Here is a 22,542-nt window from a genome sequence, read left to right on the forward strand (position 1 = left end):
TAACGTTTAACTATATGTACTTGTATGTATATGCAAATACACTGGGTTGTACGATCATTACATAGCTAGTTAATCCAAACAAAGTTTAATAAAGAATATAACGTTATATATTTTTGTTTTATATTTTTTATAATATTATCTTCCGCTCCACTAGAGGACGCGAGAGGGGCTTCTCGTGTCGGACGTCACGTCATTGACCGTGAGGAAGAGACGCGGCGGTTGATTTCAAATTTTGTGAAGAAAAAAGACAAGCAGCGAACGGAGGGAAATTACATTTAGGTATTTTGCTTTATTATTATTATTTTCCAGCTAAAAATCTGTCGTGCACTGGTATTTATCAGAGTAAAATATGTTTTAAACTCTTTGAAATATCGCGGGCTGTTTGTTTTCTTTAGTATAATGTTGCTGTTGTCGTTATGAGCTTATGAATGCATCGTCTGACAATCAAAACACATAAGTTAACGTTACACTGTCACTGTCTTCAAACGTTACAGAACTGTTACTGTAATGTAGATTATGGTTATATTAGAGTTACGTTAATAAAAACAAATCACCCTAAATGTTTAACTTATTTGTTCAGTTGTTTCATTTCAGGTTAACGTTACTTTATAGTTTTTCTCACTTTTCATTTAGATTTAGTTTGCTGTATAATGCACATGCATTGAGGATGGAGCCGCTGAATTTAGGGTAAGTTGATTGAGTGTGTGTGTGAGTGTCTGTATTAATTATTTATTTTGACCAGCTTGGGATTTTGTTAAAATGATTTAGTCGTCTCAGCGCATGTCCAACATGGTCAAAGGTTTTTTGTTTGTTTGTTTTTTGACTGTTGTGAGCATCTTCAAACTGCTCTCGTGCAATTAATTTATTAATATTTTAGCATGCTAAACTTTCAGGTTTCTGCAGCCTTCTGTCACATCTTGGTGCTCTGATTGAATGATTCAGGAAAACAGCACAGATTGCTTTTCATCCAGCTTATCATTTATTATAAGCTGCTGACTTGCAAGTTGTGTAATGATTGTGTTAATATATATATATATATATATATATATATATATATATATATATATATATATATATATATATATATATATACAGCGTATGCATTAACACAATCATTACACAACTTGTAGCCTTTTGCTTTGACTTTATAATTAATTATTCATAACATCACTGCCATGCCTTGACAATGCAAAACACATCTCCTTAAACTTGTATACTAATCCAACAAAACAATTTGACATGGTTCTGTGCACTATGAATATGAAAAATTCTTTCTGATGTTCTCTATTCGCAAGTCACATCTCCTTAATATATATAAATGTAGATGCTTAACAAGTGAATGGGTTTCTTTTAAGGTACATTCCATATGTTAAATAAAAAAAAGACCTTTTGTAACTAATTCTTTTACTTGTTCCAGCAACGAGGCAGTGAAATCCTCAAGAAGGAGACTTTCTTCGGTACGTATCCAGTATGTTGTGAAACTGTGACACTTTCTGTTTTTCCTTTCTGTTGTTGTTTTAAAAAAAATATTATCCAAATGGCTTCACTATCATCACATACTAGTTTAGGTTGAACTTAATGCTGCATTTTAGTAATGAAAGAATACACACATAAATGAATGGTCATTTAGCTTAAAGGGTTAGTTAACCAAAAAATGAAATTTATGTCATTAATGACTCACCCTAATGTCGTTCCACATCTGTGAGACCTCCGTTCATCTTCGGAACACAGTTTAAGATATTTTATATTTAGTCTGAGAGCGTATCCAAGTGGATGCACACTATACTGTCCATGTCCAAAGGGAATAAAAACATCATCAAAAGTAGTCCATATGTGACATCAGTTGGTTAATTAGAATCTCTTGAAGCATCGAAAATACATTTTGGTCCAAAAATAGCAAAAACAATGACTTCATTCAGCATTGTCTTCTCCTCCGCGTTTGTTTTCAAACCTCAAATAAAGATTCAAACGGTCATGAATCAGCTTATTGATTCATGAGTCGGATTGTGTGCCAAACTGGTGAAATGACGTGACATTTGCGATCTGACTCATGAATCAATAAGCTGATTCATGACCGTTTGAATCTTTATTTGAGGTTTGAAAACAAACGTGGAAGAGAAGACAATGCTGAATAAAGTCGTAGTTATGCTTTAAGAGATTCTAATTAACTAACTGATGTCACATATGGACCACTTTTGATGATGTTTTTATTCCCTTTGGACATGGACAGTATAGTGTGCATACACTTGGATATGCTCTCAGACTAACTGTAAAATATCTTAAACTGTGTTCTGAAGATGAACGGAGGTCTTACGGGTGTGGAACGACATTAGGGTGAGTCATTATGACATACATTTTTGGGTGAACTAACCCTTTAAGTGTCCCAGTTTAACACTATTGCAATCTGCAAGACGCGTCTTAATACTTTTCATACATTTCTTTATCTCAAAACAGTAAATAGTGCCTCTTTATTGTCCTCTAACAGATTTTAAAAGCTCCTCGAACATCTATGAAAATTCTTGGATCTGAGCAAGAGGAACAAAAGGTGATTAGGTTTGATTACTTTTTTATCTCCTTTTACTCAAAAATACTTTTTTTTTTAAATGTATTTTTTCGATATGTATATTTATGCAGGAGGAAATAACCAAACCTTTAGAGAAGAAGAGAAATTCACGAAGAGTGAGTTTTGCCACTACAAATAATGTTCGAGTCTTTACAAAGTAAGTGCAATAATGTTGACCCAAAAGAACGTTGCGGCTGATTACAAACTTCATTTATAATAATGTTTTAAATTTCACAGTGATGCGAAAAAGGAATCTCCTGTTCTGGCATCCATACAAAACACACATGTTGGTAAGCATTGAGCAGTTAACTTATTTAAATGTTTCTTGTTTTTTTTAACCTATTCTAGTACTTTACCTGAGATAGTAAAGATAGTACTTTATCTTTACCTGATTTAATTGGTGGGTCACGGACATGGTTAAGGGTAGGGACACACCAAACCGACACCAAAGAACTAGCGCTCATGAAAGCCGACTGTGGCGTGTCACCTGCTTTGGGGTGCTTGCACCAAAAGGACACTAGCCGATTATCAACTACCACTTGCCTTCTGCACCTGCATGTGAAGGACATAACTGTCTATTTAAACAGATACATTCGTCTATAGTCCTCATTCAAAAAGGGAAAGGGAAATTACGACTGCGGGTATACAAACCATAAAAAAAATCAGCGTTTGTTGACAGTTTTGTATATCAGTCATGCTGATCATGTTCTTTATTATTCCACTATTACTATTATAATATTTAATGTTATTCTAAAATGTTGTTATTATTCATGCAGTGGAATGCTCAGGTAAGATGACGTAAATCACATGACTGTGCCATCATGGCTTTGCTTGCTTTCATCACTTGGAATTCCAAGAATTCACGTGCACTGATTCGTTCTCTTCTCACCGATGCCGATTTTACATGTTGAATCGCACCACCCAACTAGACCCAATTGTAATATGACCCAGTAAAAGTCAGTTGGCTTGACGCTCAAAAGCGGCCCGATGGACCCACTTTCCCCACCGTAGGCTTGGTGTGTACCTGGCTTAAGTATTATGTGTGCCAGTTTTGTCAGATGACAAGTATTAAATATTTATGTTGCATCTTGCATATATAAAACACTGACACACTGTTATTTGCTTTATTTTATTCTGTTAAATTTATCAGGAGATAGACCAGATGAAAAGTAAGTAATATTTTATACTATTTAATAGGGGTGTAATGGTACACAAATCTGATGGTTCACTACTTACCTCGGTTTTGAAGTCACGGTTCGGTATGATTTCGATACAAAATTTCTTTTTATTTTTTATTCAACAGTGGTTTACTGAAAAAAATGTGTCTGTCATTAAATGAATTCAATTATGACTAAAAAGTTTATTAAAGATAATGCTGTAAATAAAGGGAGTCCTTACTAAGGCTACACATTGTTAAGGTTAACAACAGAGCCCAACTATTAGCCTCAATTAATTAATTTATTTTTAGATATAATAATCAACACTTGTCATAAATTATTATATTTCAACAACTTAGCTACATAGCTGTCAAATCATGACATTTATTTAAACACATTAAATAAACAAGACATCACTAACAGGTTAAGTAGAATATAATGTATAATATAGTACATATATTTAGCGAAAGAGCTGATTTCTCTAGTGAGCTAATAGCTGTGGAAACGAAATAATTAATTCAGGTAAATGTGATGCTACGGGACATTGCAAGCCGTTTTTTCTTTCCGCGGTTGAAACACTGATCGAGAAATAACATGACATATGTACATCTTGTTGTAATCCTCAACGTACCTTAAGAGATATTAATTCATGTTTATTCTTTAGGAAAAGATGAACCTCCTGAACTGACACGCCTATACAGGGAATAGTCACGTCACGTTAAAGAGCAAAACAGCATTTATCGTTTGAATTTTGTGATATAAAATGGACTGAATATTTAATATGTTTGTGTGGGAACTCGGACTGAAGTATGATCCGCGCTTAAAACAAGCTGACTGTTAAAGATTGGATTTGGAAACGTTTGTACACTACCGAAACGGTTTGGTACGAATACTTGCACCATTATACCCCTACTATTTAATTTGTTTTCTAAATGACATGTTTGAGTTTAAACATATTTATTGGTTTTGTGTATACGCATGCAATACGTTAAGATGTTTGAAAATCTGTAACATTTCCCCCCCCAATGACAGGATACTGCGTTTTGTTGATGAGGGAAATCCCCAAATCAAAGGTAATTTTTTCAAGAAAAATGTAATATTAATATAATAGTATAATATTGGGACCATTGTTCTCCAGTCTTGTTCCGAAGTGTGTTTACACCCAGTGCAAATAGCATGCTTTTTTGGCAAGTGCTATTCGCACTAGCTCCGCCTAACAATGCCTGTTTGGGAAAAACAAGATGTATTTCAACGCTTTCAGTGGCGTAGTCAGGCTTAAAGATCTTGGTTTCGATGCAATTGACCTGGGCTCAAATCCGGTATGATAGAATATATTACTATTTTCACTCGGTATGCTATTCCACTTAGTAAACAGCATCTACAGCTATTTGCACTTAATGCAAATAGAATCTAGTTACTATTTGCATTTGGTGCACTTACACATAGTGCAAATTGCAGCTGCCATCTTGTTCACAGTGCTATAATTCAAAATAAGAGTGTGTTCAGTTTTTTATGCATAATGGCATAAATGTTGTTCACTTGTTCACTGATCGCATACTTGTATTTACATGCTTCCTTAAAATGATTCTCTTAGTCAGAGGGAATCACTAAATCTTTACATTTCTTTCAGGCCTGGAAACTTTGTTGACCACTCCTCTTTATCTATCACAGCATAAGGTTAGTACTAATCTAAGGCTTTTATCATGTATTTGTACAAAACAATTATTATTGTATATTTACATCATTACACCAGTAGGTGGTGACAAGTGACTGTTAAAAAAAATGAATTTTCAATTAATCGTTCATTCAAGAGAATTATTCAAAAATGTATTTATGAGTCATATTATATTGAAGCGTACTTTCAAACTGATTTAAAATTATTTTGTTTAGTTGTCTGTTCAGAATCAAGGGAAAATCATACTCTCTCTTTGAAACAAACAAACAAACAAAAAATCTTGATTCTAAATGAATCCAGAATTGTGCAGCTCTACTGCAGAGGCAAAAAATATTATGGTTCTATTTCAGGCTTCTGCTATTTATGACATCCTTGATTAAAGTAAGCATATGATGTCACAGACATTTAATTTGGAGTGTGAGCTTGCAATACTTGATGACTGTCAATACCTACTACTGAAGTTTTTTGTATTAATGTCTATTTGACACTAGGGTTGTGCCGCTAGACAATAGTATTGTATATCGACAACAGCTAGAGATGATATTAAATTAATATTAGGACCTTCAATTAATTTGCCTTTATTTCATAACAACATCACATAACCACACTTGCGACACAAGCGGCAACTTCCCACAGTCTCTCTTGAAGCCAATACGGAAGTGAATTAAACTGCAATTCATCCACTGGCTGCTAGAGACAGGCTCCAAATAGGGAGCAGAATCTCATTGAACCCCATGTTAAAATGCCAAACTTTACAGCAGAATAAAACATGTTTACAGCCTGGTACAAATTGTGGTTTTGGTTTATAAGGCTAAACTGAGGGGGTGAATTTTTTTTATAACTCATTTGTTTACATTATATAAAGCCTTAAAGTTCTTCATAATTAAGGGCATGGCCATTTAGTGACAGGTGGATTGTTGTTTGTCTGTTAGTTGCCACTTCCTGCCTCTTTGTCCATTTTCTGTTATCCGGGAGTGACACGCGGTGGCGCGCTGCTAAGATGGCAATGGTCAGGTTTGAGGCTTCAAAAACTCTCTGCAGAAACAGACACTACGTCCATATTTTTTTTACTGTCTATGTTGCGACATCACCGGCACATGCGCAAGAAGATTGAGCACTCAAGGTGATCTATTCACTAGTTGTAAAGAGTGCTTGTTTATAAAAAAAACAGATCATTCACAGTTGTTGTTGTTGTTGTTTGAGCTAAAAATTAAAACAGCATTGTTGTTCATCAGCCTTTTGTTTCCATAGCTCGTTAACAAAATGTTTAATGACACGAATAACTCTAAAAACAATACAATTCCATGTATGCTATTGCTGACATTTTGACATTCATTTTTGTTTTTTCCTAAACAAAAACATGGAACTGCTACCCATTTCACATAAATGTAACCTGTAACACATTCAGTGGATTTCAATACCACACAACATAGTAGAACAACTGAAATTATATATCATATGTTAGTGCATTACTAAAGATTTGGGATGTCACGGTACTAAAATTACAGTAGTTGGTACCTATACCAATTTAATTGTATGGTTCTCTGTACCAATTTTAGTACCACAGGGATAGACAAAACTCTTTTACTATTGTTTAACTATTTAAATTTAATTGAATAAGTTTATTATTTATGATGTTAATCATTAAGTAAATAAATCATATAAACAATTAAAGGCTAAATATATATATATATACATAAAAACAGTCTAGGCACACCTAATAATAACAATTATTATTATTATTAGAAGAAATAGTAGTAGTGGTTATGGTATTTATTATTATTTCATTGAGACGTAGCTAAATCTACTGTACAACTGTAGTCTAATATATTTCTGTCAATTTCTTCTAGTTAAACCAAACATTTATTTTGACAGGTTGCCATGAAGACCTTTGAGTGTCTGTGGTTATGATATGACGATCATTTTTCTCAAATGAAATGGTAAATGCTCATGAATTGACTCTCAGAGCAGCTCTGGTTCATGTGTGCGTGTCCTCATGTGTGCGTGTCACTTCAAATGAATATATCCTTGTATGAAAATACCATATGAAAAGGTAATGCAGGATTTTAGGCATTTAAAAAAATACAAAGCACAAATTTAGTAGATAAAGTGGCCGTTTCGTTGGCTGTACTTTAAAAAAAAAAAAAAAACATTGTTTCATATTACGTCATGAGGGGGAGTCGTTTGCCAGTGTTTGACAGCAGCTGTTTTGATAGCTTGCGTATAACGTTATATCATTAGCTAACACTGGTCGAGACACCTGCACTCCACTGTTTCTCCTCACATAACTCATTTTGTTTTGTTGTTCTGTCTAATCCTGGCCTGTCTAATTGTGTTTCATGATTGTATGGCTGTGGTCTGCCATATGAGTATTAGTAAGCGTATTAGCTTGCGTTCTTTGGGCTTATTGGAATGTGCATAATATGTGATTAACTGATATCAAGCTTTTCACAGAAGCTAGGGAGGAGGAAATATATCACAAACTCAATCAAGAGTTTATCAATAAATGATAAAAGTGCTCTCCTATCATGCAGGAGTACAGTACAAATGCTACATCTATAATGGCATGTATGTGTCTATAAATTTTCCACTGACATGTTAAAATGTTTTTAATGTTTTATTTAACATCACAACAGCCATAAATGGAACACTGTCAGATACACAATTGATAAGCTTATGTTTTTACCTCACTACCTGGAAATGATCTGATTTATTAATAAACACTTTACCTTTTCTAGCAAAATAGAAAAATGTTCTCATATATAAAACAAAGTAATTAAGCTAAGAAATAAGCAGGTTAATGATCAAATCAAGTAAGGTCCATACCCCCACCCCCCGCATGATACTATTGTAGATCTCACAGGCTGACAATATGAAAATGGAGCATATCGCCCAACACTACTTGACACACACTGATTATTTTGACCTTTCTCTCGCAAATTGTAGGAGAATTTCTTCTTCCCAGATCCAGTCTTACAAGATGACTGTGGGGATAGAACAATGCTGCTCGGAGAGGAAACTGGATACATGGATATTACCCATAGTCACACAATCTCAATTGATAAGGATTATGAAATTGAAGAAGAACCAAACCCAGATTTAAGCTTCAAAGTGGCTCAGAAGGTCTGTGGTGATCTGAATGTTGCAAGTCAGAAGGGTTTGCAACATGAAGCAGAGAGTAAAAAGGCTGTAACAGACCCAGACTTCAGTGCTTTTCTTGTTGGTATGTGCTTACCCACTGTAAACACCATTAATCGGCCAAATTCAGAAAATGAGCCTGGTAATGTTTTCAGTTCAGCCAATACAAGCGAAATGGAAATTGATAAGGAGAATCACATACCATCTTTTTTAATGAAGCAACCTCCAGGTGACAAAGGTAACCCAAAACAACCACGGGGACTTCAACGTAGACGATCCCGTGTTTCATTTGTTGAAGATGATATAGAGGCAACCATGGATCACACTGTTGGTGTTGAAAATAAATATAATGCTCAGCCTCTTCCACCCTCCGTTTCTGAAAATCAAGGCAGTGTTGCATTCATGACCTCTGCCTTGTCAAACATCTCGGATGACATGGAGCTCACTTTAAGCCAGACTGCTGCGTTCAATGTTAAAGTTACAGGAAATATCACTCGCAACGTCCAGGCTGCTCTGGATCACAGTAGATCCCATTATTTCTCTGAGAGAGACAATGCGATGGAAATGACGGGGGCATTTGATTTAACTGTTCAAAAAAAAGGCCACACAATGAGTATGAAAGAGAAATCTCAGTCTCCAATTCTCAAAATAAGAAGGATGTCCTCCTTTAATGTGATTGAAAATGGAGAGAAAACGGATCTAAACAAAACTGGTTCTTTTCAGAGCAATCTCTCAATAGCCAAAACTGCTAATTCTGATGACATGGAGATGACTGGGGCTTTAGATGTCTCCGTTCAAGAAAAAGAGGACATTCTGTTTCCCAAACTAAGCCAGATGTCCACTTTTGGAAATGGAGAAATAGTGGATCAAAACAAATCTGGCATCAACTTGATAGCTCCAACTGCTAATAATGATGATATGGAGATGACACAGTGTCAGGCTGTTGTTTTCGAGGCCAAACCATTAAGTGGAAACCAGTCATTTAGCAACTCAAGAAAGAGTCATTTCCCCCATGCATCTATGTCCAGAACTGTTCAAGAAGATGAACATGCAGGCATTATCAAGGAGGAAGCTCTGCATTCAATTCCTAGAGTAAGCAAAATGCCATTCTTTAATTTGGTTGGAAATGAAGAGATATTGGATCACAACAAATCAGGTCACCTATCGATTACCCAAACTGCAAATTCTGATGATATGGAGATGACACAATGTCAATCTATTTGTCTGGAGCCTAAACATGTCAGTGGAGATAAACCATTAAGCTACATAAGTAAGAATTTGCCTCATACGTCGGTATCTAGAACTGAATACGGTGATGGGATGGAAATTACTCAAGCATTCACAGGGCGTATAATACTAAATGCCCTTTCAGCCACCAAGAAGGAAAGAGGTGAAAGTATTCTGATACCTGCTACAACTACATCATCTAAACATAATGAGAGTAGCTGTATGGATTTGACATGCCAACCAAGTACTTTTGCAGAGATTTCTCTCCCAAGCCCTGATAAAATGGAATTGACTGGATGCAACACTATTAACATTGACTCTAACCGGATCTGTTTAGGAAGTGCTGATACAGATACAAGAAAAGTACCATTCTCCTATAATCAAACAACCACTGTTGTTGTACCTATGGAGATGACTGAAGTACATGTAGCACCAGTCAGTGAGCAAAAGCATAAAGCTTTTATGACTCAAAGAAAGTCAGGAGCAATGATGGTGTCCTTGATATGTGATCCTGAAAACACTGAAGCTGATTACTGTCAGACCAATTTCTCCAACCCTGATGACATGGACCTGACACAATGTCAAACTGTCGTGCTTGAGCCTGAAAACTGCAAACCATTCAGTAAACCAAGGAAGAGTTTGAACCGTGTGTCTACATCCTCCGGTCCTGATGTTGACGGTATGGAGCTAACCCAGGCACTCACTGGCAATATCATGTTAAAGAGCTTTGTATTCAGTAAGGAAAGGAAGCATGAGAGAAGTCTGTTGCCTACAGCACAGAGTTGTCAAGGGCAGGATGAGTCTCACTGCATGGAACTGACACATCAAGCCAGTGCATCAAATCTAGCTATGCCCTGTGTTGATGATGAAATGGAATTAACAGGATGCAATACGATTGCAGTTGACTCAAAAAGCACATTAGCAGCAAGTGCTTCAGAGATCAAAACAAATGAAAGTGCACTTTGGGCATCAGCATCTGTTTCTAGATGCACAGTGTCAAGTGAAGAACAAAATGAGGTGAGTGAAGCTGACAAGTGTGTTTTTGACCATGTCTTCCCCTCAAAACCTGTTTTTGATTTGGATGGCAAAAAAAACCTTAAATGCAACAACACAGAGACAATGCCCTATGACGCTGCTGACATGCAAGAGGACTGCGGAATGGCACATCCAAGCAATGTTATGACGACTGATGAAGAAAATGAAGAGAAAAGTGTTTCATTTGACCAGGGAGAAGCAAATATAAATACTTCCATTGGTTCTAGAAATAAAGAGGAGGGTCAAGCTCTTTGGTCTAACAAGGAACAAAGTACAAGCCCAGTCCAACATGAAAGTTCCTCTTCAAATGAGTCCGTAGCTGACTCCTTCAGTAATGAAATTCTACAACATGCAAAAGTAAGACGGAGAAGTCTAGCAGATTTTCAAATGAAGCTTCAAAATATAAAACAGCATATCCAGGAAGAGCAAAAAGTGACGACTGGAAGCATAACTGCACCTCTGCCTTCTTGTTCCTTTCCCGAGATTTCCCTTAAAGAGCAACATGAACCGGAAATTTCTACTGTGCCAGCTTTAAATGTCACTCCTAATGTCAAGCAGAAAACGAATTCTGTTCAAAATGAGAAGACCACACCTTTTAGTCTTAAAAAGCCGTTCTCATCAAGGATGTCATTGTGTGGTATTGTGCCAAAACTACCAAAAAGAGCTACAACTGTAACTCCAAACAAAACTGTGACCATAAGTGCTAATGATTTACAAAGTCTACAATTAGAGAAACATTTTGACGTTGTTAAATCAATTAGCAACTGCAAACCAGTCAGTATTACTGATGAAGAGTTGCCTGAAATAAGCAGTGAAGAAGACTTGTCAGGGAGTCTTGAAAATTGGCCGGTTAACAAGCAAGATGAACTGGATAGTTCTTTGGCTGCACCTATAGCTGAAGAGCTTTTTGAGGATGATGTCTTTGAGTCAAACAAGAGCACAAGCCCATGTTTTAAAAGGCCACGTCCAGAGGAAGAACCTATTACAGCAGAACAAACCAAGAAAGTCTACATTTCTGACATGGTATGAACAAAATGTTAATTTTTAGTTTAATACTTTGTTTGCTTGGTATTTCCTGCTACATGCTTAGAGGTTGTTCTGTAATAAAGTGTTAAGCGTGGGCTCCATTGTTGTGCATTATTATGCTAATGCCTGAGATTCTTTCTCCTCAGGGGCCTGACTGTCATGAAGCTGCTGTACAGTGGGAAGGTAATTTTACAAGGCATGCCGCTCAGAATCCCAAGGCAAAGAAAATTGAAGATACAGGAGTGTCTGAATCCAGTGAGTTGCTTCTGTCAGTTCTCAGACACAGTGAACTGTTTATGCATCTTTTTTTAAATAAAAATTTCAATGTGGTTTATTTAAAAAAAAAAATAATCTGATCTGCTTTACAGCTCTCAGATACTCGCAGTTTGACTCTCATATGGATGGGACGCTGGATCATGTATTTGATTTCAACAAGGTAACAGTATTCACACACTTTCATTATCTCCCATATTAGAAGGATTTTTTGTTTATTGTGTATCATTATACTTGATGTTCAGGATCTGAACAAACCTCTAACGCTAGGTATTACACCTTGCTCTGTGTAACATGCCCCATAATGTAAATGGAACAGACATGAAGAATATGTTAAATTGTGTGCTTTTGTTTAGAGAGGGTGTGCTTGGGTGCCCTTGCATCTTTCCACATGTGCAAGCACTAGCACCACTTACATTTTCTTTTAAAAATATAAAAATCTGTGTGTTTATCTCATTCTTCTATACCCAGAAACTTGAGGATGGAAGTATCACAGTCAATGAGTTCCTAAGCCACTTTGGTATCAACTTCGTCATCCACAGATCTAGACCAAGTGCTCTGCCTGACAGTGTAAGTGGTCTGGCCCTCTTTGTGAAAATAATATGTGACAGTTTTTAACACATCTTTCCTTTTTCAGTGTAGGGCTGGTGAGGCACGTACCATGGAAGATTTGCTCAAAGAGAAATACATATACCACCCCAAGCAGAGAGTGTATGATCAAGACTGTAAGAAACTCACAGTGATAGTGGAGAGGTGTGTACTAGTCTGGTTCTGATAATGCTGCAGATACTGTCACTGCAGATTTTTGTTTTAATGTGTGTTTAACTAACAAATATTATGCATAAAAAACTATAGACTTAAAGAACATATGCCTGAACAAGAGAAATCCCTGGGATGCCTCAACAGAGCCCTTCAGCAACAGATATGCACGCTCTCTAAAGAACACGTATGTTGTTTTTATAGCCAATCTTGGGTCATCTTAATGTTAAAGGGTTAGTTCACCCAGAAATAAAATATAAGACCATGATTTACTTATCCTTGAGTAATCCTAGGTGTATATGACATTCTTCTTTCAGTTCAGTCAAAAATGTCCTGACTCTTCCAAGCTTTATAATGGCAGTGACTGTTGGGTCATTTTTGAAGTCCATAAAAGTGCATCTATCCATCATATAGCTGTTCCACACGGCTCCGGGGGGTTAATAAAAGCCTTCTGAAGCGAAGTGGCACGTTTGTGTAAGAAAAATATCCATATTTAAACAAATTTTAACGTTATAGACTAAAATAATTATCTTCCGGCAGTCAGCGGTACGCAAGTCGACTTTCGCTAAATGAGTAAATCATGGTTTAATTTTCATTTTTGAATGAACTAACACTTTAAAATGAACTAAATCCTTAAAATCATAGCATATGGCATTCATCTTTGAGAAAAAAAAGTCTTCATGCTTGTTTGTTTTCCTCAGGTAAAAAGTTTTGGATGCAAGTTAAAAGAGCGAAGAGTTTATTTTGGAAAGAGAAGCAAGGCACATTCTCATGAAATGAAACGAGTCTTGTACTCAGAGCTCATAAAAACTACACAGGTAAAGGCATTTCTGTTTGCTTTTAAATGTTGATTTTGTTAAACCAATTCTCAAAATGAAAGTGAAATTATTCTTAAATCAAAAAATTCCTCCTTGTTTTTCATCTGAACATCCAGATTAAAAAAATTCTGATACATAGACACTAGGAAATTGCTTGATGAGCGCAGTTCTGCATTTCCTATTAACCTTAATTAGGTAGGGCAAAATGAAGGACATAACCTTTTCAAATACAGCCGTGATCTTGATTTGCGGCTGCTAGTAATATCATCAGTCATCCGTTTTTTCTGTTTTCCCAGAAGAAAAGATTGTACATTTTAGATTTAAAGGTGCCCTAGAATGAAAAATTGAATTAACCTTGCCAAAGTGAAATAATAAGAGATGTGAGGACTTTTCTACCCTTCCCACAAAAACAGTCATGGTTGATGTTTATAATCGGATTCCACAGCAATTTAATTCAAAATCGTTCGTTTGTTCGGCCCATTTCAAGCAAGCTTCGCTCAGTGTCTTAAACTGAAGAAAGGGGCAGCTGTATTCGATAAAACGATAGTCATTTGACAAGGCTATTTCATTTTGTAAAGATATATTTATATTTTTGAGAACTTAACTCACGAGTCGCTTCGTTGAACAACTGAACTGCTGTGAGCTGCTGAAATAAGCCAATCAGAGCAGAGCTCAACATTAATATTCATGACTTCCAAATAAGGCAAAAACAGAGCATTATGTCCTAGGTACAATTTATAGGGTTGTAAATGGACCTGTAAAACTGTATCTGGACAATGTTTGCCCTTAAATAAGCCACATACCCTCTATGTAGATATCAGAGAACAATTTAACATATTGTTTCAACTCATTCTAGGGCACCTTTAATTTATCTGGTACATTTTATTTTTGCACATAATTTTAAAAAAAATTTTTAGGCCCTGTGCTAACCGACATGAACTAAAAGCCTTAACTGCTGTGTATCTGAATTTCCCCCAATACAATTAGGATGCAAAGCAGAGCCTGATATCTAAAATCAAAGAGACAGATGAAATGATGGAAGAATTGGATGGGTGCATTAATGATTTAGAATCTGGTATGGATTTTCTTCTCTGCTCTTTCTTGTAGAACGTTAATTTCTACATGAACATAGTGAAGTAACACACTGCTTCTTCTACACTAGAACTTGCAACTGTAGAGGCCATGATTGTGGGAGATCATTGTGATGCTCCTCAAACCAGACCAGCCTTCAAAGCCAAGGAAGAGGGTACATTTACTTCAATTTTATAGAATTTTTCAGTTTTGTGACGCTAAAAAAAAATAATAGTTTGTATTTTCTCTCTACTGACAGATTTGCAAAGACTTAATTCTGCTATCACGAAGAAGGAGAGGTATGTTCTTTAATCCACGCCATAAGGAATGTTTAAGATACAGATTTTTGCTGCTAAAAAAGTTGATAATTTCAGGGAAATTGGTGAGCTGGAGATTCAGCTGAGGACTTTGGAGGGCCAAGAGGAAAAGCTGCAAAGAGAATCAAGTGGCCTTAAGAGTCATCTTGCGACCTTGAACAGGTTTTTTTCTTTTTATTTAAAGGCCATTGTATTTGCTCTTTGGCATCCTGTCTACACTGCAATCGCAGCAGTGTTGATTGCAGTGATCAGCACAGCTGTCCTAAACCACAGCAAACCATGCAACATCGCTGGCTTGCTGTGAGCACAGCTTTGTTGATTTTATAATCACTTGCTTACTAGCATTTCTAGCATTGTAAAAAAGCTAGCATAAGTAAGACTTGCATGCTTAATCCATGTGGTTTGCTAATCGTGTGGCAACCACACGAACGCAAGCTCTTGCTCGTGCTCGGATGATCTGAAAACGGCAAAAAAGAAGTAAGCTGCATTTTATCAATCCGTTTGAGATGTTTTGCTTAAAGTGTCACCGGTCTTTGTTGTGTGAGGACGGTCAGGACGCACGAGTCGCTTCACTGAACTACTCTGAGCTGTGAGCCGCTGAAATAAGCCAATCAGAGCAGAGCTCAACATTAATATTCATGACCCTTCCAAATAAGGCAAAAACAGAGCAGTACATCCTAGGGACAATTTATAGGGTTGTAAATGGACCTGTAAAACTGTATCTGGACAATTTTTTGCCGTTAAATAAGCCACATACCCTCTATGTAGATATCAGAGAACAATTTAACATATTGTTTTAAAATATTTCTAGGGCACCTTTAAAGAATCAACTTATGTACCAGGGATGGAAATTAACTTTTTTGTCCACCGGCCACTGTGGCTGGTGGATTTCAAAATCTACCAGCCACTCCATGTTTTTACCAGCCACTTTCTTGTTTTTAACCGACAATGTGTAACGGCACGTGAAAATTAATACTACAAGCTCTACAATACTTAAGCAGTTTATTTAATCTCAAGTCTCAATGAAATACTGACATTTTTTCACTCTTATACACACACAAACCATGAACTGATATACATTTCATTAAATGAGTAGGGCTCTGTGTTCTCTCTCGTTTTTTTTTTTTTTACCTGGATGTGGCATTTGGATGATTCGTGGTCTTTTATGGCTTCCAGTTTTAGGTTTTTAGTACCAACAATGAAACTACTAGTTTTGGCATCTCCTGAAGCGTGTTGACGACATAGATAGCAGAACATTGTCAGTTGGGATGCACCGAAATAAAAATTATTGGCTGAAACCGAAGCACTAAAAGAAATTATGCCAATTATCCACTGCATTTATGGCTAATGCTGTGACTGTGTAACTTTACTAAAAATCAAGGCATTGCAATTGCATTAATATTAAAGTTTCAAATAATAAATCAATTACAAATTATGCAAATATTTATTTAGCACATTGCAACATCAAACAGTATAAAATAAAATTCAAAGTAAAATGTTTACCTTGACCTCACTCATGTGTACATTAAATAATAATGTACAGGTCTACTAGCCTGCAGAAAGGTACAGAAATGTAGTAAAGTAATCAAATGTAAAATAACTGCATATTTAACTGTTTAAATGAAAGATTATTCCTTTTAAACTTACAAAAGCTATTCAATCAAGAGCAGTGAGTGATGTCCTTATCGTTTGTTTAACATTAAACATAGCAGTAAAAGCTACTGCCCCTTTAAGACCGAATAGAGGGATATGCGTCATCTTTCACGACTTTATAAAGTTCACTTAAGGCATATTCAGACTATGTCTGCTAGAATACTCATCAAGATGAACATGTTGGCATACTTTTTGTGTGAGTTTGTCCGTTTAAGCACAAGACTTGAAAGAGAACTCAATATTTGCGCGCTGTGAGATGAGTGCGCGCTTCCGGATGACAGTGACGGATCTTCTCTCAGAGTTATTATTCGCGTCTTCTGGCACTACATCCGGATGATGACGGCGACAACGACTGGTCATATTCGGACATACGGCCGCACTCGCATGCACTGAACACAGTTTATAAAGAGGGGAAACAGTATGCTATTTTTATTTACCCGCCACGGTGGCCGATAGGTGAAGCGAGTTTACCCGCCACAACTCAAAATCACCCGCATTTGGCTGGTGGCGGGTGCTAATTTCCATCCCTGTTATGTACATTAGTTATTATAACAAATGCCTAATGTAATAAAGGCCTTCTGAAGCTGTAATGATTTGTAAGAAAAATATGCTATTTAAAATTTTATAAAGTAAAATATCTAGCTTCTCCCAGACTGCCTTCTGTATTCATCTTACAAAAAAACATAACTGGCGTGATGTATCAGCAGAAAGCATAAGCGTTTTGAACTGCAAGAGGTGTTACACTTTCTGTGTAAGTTGAATAGGAAGGAGGTCTATATTCTTAAGTTGAATAGGAAAAAGGGAAAAGCAAGATATTTTACTTTATAAAGTTTAAACTTTGGATATTTTTCAGTTCTTCAGAAGGCCTTTATTAACACCCTGAAGCCTTGCGGAGTATGTTTATGAGGGATGTATGTGCTTTTTTTTTTAGCTTCAAACTCAGTGGACCCTGTCACTGCCATTTATAAAGGCCTTCTGAAGTCAATAGGTGCATTTGTGTGAGGAAAAAAAAATCCACATTTAAAATGTTATTAAAGGGTTACTTCAGTGATTAAGCATATAGCTTTGTATTAGTTGAAACCCGGGAGTTTATTCCAATAATCGTGTTAATATCATTCCATAGAATAATCAGAATAATCGTTCCATATCCCCCTGAGATGAGAGATTTATGTATTTTATTTCTGGGGAAAAGTCCTCATCTGAGGATTTTTTGGGCCAGAGACCAAAGACTACAGCCAGTAGAAGGAACTTTTCCCGCATGTTTCAACCCACATATAGGTGGTGGGATCACACTCAAACCACTCGGCTCGGGCAGCTACGGTCATTCATGTAAAGGAAGCAGCAAAGTGAATGTTTCAACTTTTCAAATGAATTCCTATGAAAGTTAAAGGTCCCGTTCTTCGCATGTTTTCGAAGTTGATTATGTTTACAGTGAGCAATATAACATGAGTTCATGTTTCACGTGTAAAAAAACAGTATTTTTCACACAATTTACTTATCTGTACAGCGCTGTTTCCTCTGTCCTAAAAACGGCCTGATGATTTCCTTGTTCTATGAAGTCGCTTCAGAAACACGTAACGAGTTCTGATTGGGCCAGCGCTTCCCGTGTTGTGATTGGACAGTAGCTTAGCGCACTTTGCCCGGAAAGGTCCCGCCTCTTACCATAACGGGGAGATGCAAGCGCTGAATGCGCGCTCTTCTCCACGTGGAAGAGTAACAAGACCACGCCCCCTATTTCGCCTGGTCTTGTGGGCGGAGGGTTAGTCAACAAACGGTTCTAGTGACGTCATTACATCCCTGCACTTCCTGCTGTAGTCCAAACCGGCCGTTCGCTGTAGGCTTTTAAAGGGAACTTCTGTTAAATAAAATATCTCGCTTGGCATTGAACTTTGAGCTTTTACAGGTATCATTTATGCTCTAACAGCAACATTACACACTGACTAAAGTTTGAAAGATGGGATTGCGAAGAACGGGATCTTTAAGCTTCCAAAGGCATGAACTGTAAATGCGCCAGACTGAACTACTACATTGATGATCCAGTTTAAATACAAACCTTAATGCTAAATCACTGAAGTAACTCTTTAAGTAAAATAACTAGTTTCCGCTAGACAGTGAAAGAGGTTTTGCATTATCCCCTGCGCTTGCGTAGAGGTTGCACAGAGGTTTTGCTCTATCCTTGGCGCATGCGTCAGTTTAGTTATTTCACTGTCTAGCAGAAGCTAGTTATTTTAATTAATAACATTGGATATTTTTCTCACACAAATGCATCAATTCACTTTAGAAGGCCTTTATTAACTTTTATGACAGATCACTGCCATTTATAAAGCTTCGAAGAGCCAGGACATTTTTTTTTTATATAACTGATTATGTTTGTCTGAAAGAAGAATGTCATACACACCTGATTTTAGGGTGAGTAAATCATGGGCTAATTTCTTGAACACAGGAACATAAACATGCAAACTCAGAATGAGGATTTAAACTTTTAGTTTGAAATGACGATGAACAGTTCGCATATTTGGAAATATTCTCCTGTGTTGTCATATGTTTATAAATGTTTTACCTTACAAATCTGATTAAATGGTGCACATTGTGTTCCCAGATGAATGTTACAAGCAATCCAAACTCACAGCATATGCAGAGATAGAGCTTGAGACGTACTCCACACATGTAAATAATAACAGTTAATGTGGAGCAGCATTTACTGTGAACAGAGCCACTCTGAGACGCACATAACCTAATGTAAATAATAAGCAGTGAATCGCAGCCTTTGTGAATTCACAATAGCACTAGGCTGTAGTATATTTTTTTAAATGTTTTAATATATTGTGCAGCCTTACAAAGTGGTCTAATGCGATTTTATAGATTCTCATCCGTGGACTCTGCCACTTCCAGTATTTTTATGGTTACTCAACAAGGGTAAATTGCAATCGAGGATTTAAAGAAAAATGACATTAAAATAAATTAAAATTGAGTACTCAAATTGAATTAAGGAATCGTGACAGCTCTAATATATTGTGCTGAATGTATGATTTGTCTTTCAGTTTGAATGAGTGGCGTCTTGATGCGACAGATGAAAAGGGGGCTTTGTTTACCTTCCTTCACAACACTGTTCATCTGCAGGTGAACCTGCAAATACCTGCTGCTGGTGAGTTGATTATTGCTTTATAATTACTCCTAATGGTTTTTCATCATTATCTTCGAATAACAGATGCTTAAAATACTCTCATGTCTATTAGGAAAGGAATGGATGACTGAGGATTTGGAGCGAAATATAGATGTTAGCTTCCAGTTGCATCTGGATGGTGAGTGAACAATAAATGGCTTTATCTTTTCTGTTCTTTTTTTCTTTAAGAATATTTTAAATCCATTTAGTATTATTTCTTTCCCGATGACTACTTTTTTCCTCTTTTTACAGTGGAAAACTCTGAATGTCATGCAAGCATGGTTCACGAGTTACTCACACTATACTATCAGTCTCAAACTCGATGGACACAGAGGTACCCAACTACCCGGCATATACAGGAGGTAAGCATTTACAATAATATTTTATTGAAAGTGTCTAAAATATCGGTGGACATTGTTTCACTACAAAGGTATATACAAATATATGAGAACAAGATGAGAAGTCTCAGTGTTGTCTGATCATTTCTCAACAGCTGCTTCATGACATTAGTTTGGTGGTGGGACGTCTCAGGCTATTGGGTGAGGAGATTCATCGGCTAAAGAAGTGGGGAGGATTGAAGCTTCGCATCCTGAAGATCACCTGTATGGACACACGGTATGATTCACCTTTCAGTGCACACAGTAGCTTACTGCTCATGCACTTTTCCTTGGCCTGTTGAGCTGTGGTGCTTAAGTGGATGACACGGATTCCAGTTGTGACCTTTGCCTAATCCCTAATTCCCTTTAAAATGTTATATATTTGTGTCAACTTGAAGCCTCCTATGTAAACCTGCTTCTAAAGAGAAAGATTATCATAATAAAAAATAAAAAAATTATATATATATATATATATATATATATATATATATATATATATATATATATATATATATATATATATATATATATATATATATATATATATATATATACTTTTTCCTTTGTGCTTTTTCAGAGTTCATGTTGTCTTCTCAAGCCTGAAAGCATTTGAAAAGTTTGAGTTAAGTCTGATGGTCACTCCAGAATATCCCTTTGGACCACTTCACATCCAGGACTTCAAAAAACGCATGGGGAATACAAGGTTTGAACGCAATTCACATTTTTAGATCCCAATGAGTTTAAATGTTATCTGGCTTTGTGAGTGGAGATAACATCACCTGCATTAGACATGGTTAATATTATAAATAAATATCGTAAAGTCTTTAAGCTGCTTTTTGTCAAACAGAAAAGCTTTCTGAATCTTATAATTTAAAGAAAATGTGTCAATGTACAAAATATGAATGTAATATGGATTGAAACTGTCTGTTTGACAGAAAAGTTGACTAGAGTACTTCATATTTAGAAAATGTCCTCTTCACCACAAACTAATTGTCACTTTTATACTTTAGTTGAAAAATACTTATACTTTAGTTCTCTTCCCCCCTCGAAAAACTTGACCAGCACTCAAACACAATTTTACGCTTGCTCTTGAAAGATGAGTCACTACTTGGTTTATTTGGACCAGAAGAATCACAACCTGAGTAAATATACTTTCTACTGGGTGTTCAAAATACGTAGTTTTGTTTGTGTTTTATATTCTGTACATTTTCAGCTAACCAGCTAACTCATGTTATTACCGGTACTTGTCTTACTGAAAAACTTCTACAAATCAGCATATTATGAGAAATTAGTGTTTTTTTTGTTTGTTTACCTTTGATGCATGTGAACATGTTGTAGGAGACCTCCAAAACGTAGCTTTAATAGCATAATAGTGGCACTTTAAAAAGCATTTCTCTCAAGATCATTCCTCAAAAAGTGGTCCTTGGAACATGGAACTGTAAATATTACCAACAGCTACTATAATATTCACTTTATAAAAGTATTCACATAAAAATGTTGCTCTTGTGTCAGTCTTTTGTGCTTTCTGTCTTTCTGTAGGTTGAGTCAAATTGAAGCCATCCTATCCTCAGTCAAACCAGCCAAGAACTATTTGACAAAAGTCCTCAAGAAGATTCACGATGATCTCCTGTGTTAAGTTCTCAAGCCTCATTGTTTGCATTGTTCCTTTCAGTGTTTAAAATGTTTGTATATATTGACGTTTATATAATCAAAAAATAATGATTAAAATGTAGCCACAATTCACACCAAGTTTGCGTGTATTTTTTACATTTCTTGGCCTGTTTTTATGACTGGGTCTTTGTCTGTTGTTCAGTTATGAATCCATCTATTAGAATATGATAAAAAGAGCCCCATATGATACTACTAAATACTAAAACACTGTAATAAACACTTGTCTAACTAATCGGGTGATGGGTGAAGTGAATAGCTCTATATCCCTTTATCCCTTCATCACGGCACATATTAGGTGGTCCCGGTCTGGCAGTAGTCAGTATCTATCAAAAGGGGTCCAAAGAAGGAACAGTGGTGAACATGCAACAGGATCATGAGCAGCCTAGACTGACTGATCCACATGGGGAGCGAAGGCTAGCCTGTGTGGTCCAATCAAACAAACAAGCTACTGTAGCTCAGATTGCTCAAGAAGTTAATACTGATTCTGATAGAAAGGTGTCAGAATACACAGTGGATTGCAGTTTGTTGTTTATGGGGCTGCATAGCCTCAGACCAGTCAGGGCGCCCATGCTGACCCCTGTCCACTGCCAACAGTGGGCATGTGAGCATAAGAACTGGA

General features: G+C 36.4%; 1 protein-coding gene across 2 annotated transcripts; it reads left to right on the forward strand.

The window, feature by feature from the left end:
- The first annotated feature begins 187 nt into the window (after positions 1-187).
- knl1 (kinetochore scaffold 1) lies at positions 188-21,990 on the forward strand. 2 transcript variants are annotated; one of them, XM_067442044.1, is made up of 26 exons: positions 188-279; positions 634-687; positions 1,418-1,457; positions 2,486-2,545; positions 2,635-2,720; positions 2,801-2,853; positions 3,714-3,732; positions 4,753-4,793; positions 5,351-5,397; positions 8,342-11,818; positions 11,968-12,076; positions 12,190-12,257; positions 12,566-12,664; positions 12,732-12,847; positions 12,950-13,040; positions 13,555-13,671; positions 14,659-14,746; positions 14,834-14,917; positions 15,002-15,041; positions 15,117-15,221; positions 19,754-19,857; positions 19,949-20,014; positions 20,128-20,237; positions 20,369-20,490; positions 20,830-20,955; positions 21,792-21,990. In XM_067442044.1, exons 2-26 carry the CDS (start codon positions 668-670, stop codon positions 21,886-21,888), a joined length of 5,385 nt encoding a protein of 1,794 aa, XP_067298145.1. In that variant the 5' UTR covers positions 188-279; positions 634-667; the 3' UTR covers positions 21,889-21,990. The 2 variants fall into 2 exon arrangements, with proteins under 2 accessions (XP_067298145.1, XP_067298147.1); XM_067442046.1 differs by lacking the exon at positions 188-279 and adding an exon at positions 297-330.
- The last annotated feature ends 552 nt before the right edge of the window (positions 21,991-22,542 follow it).

Source organism: Pseudorasbora parva, chromosome 4 (assembly GCF_024679245.1).
Source record: "Pseudorasbora parva isolate DD20220531a chromosome 4, ASM2467924v1, whole genome shotgun sequence".
NCBI lineage: Eukaryota > Metazoa > Chordata > Actinopteri > Cypriniformes > Gobionidae > Pseudorasbora > Pseudorasbora parva.

Bases quoted from the DNA above. Each gene is read 5' to 3' on its own strand.
- knl1 (XM_067442044.1), top strand. From the start codon at position 668: ATGGAGCCGCTGAATTTAGG. The intron at 5,398-8,341 runs GTTAGTACTAAT...CGCAAATTGTAG, and splicing joins TTTATCTATCACAGCATAAG to GAGAATTTCTTCTTCCCAGA. The intron at 11,819-11,967 runs GTATGAACAAAA...CTTTCTCCTCAG, and splicing joins AAGTCTACATTTCTGACATG to GGGCCTGACTGTCATGAAGC.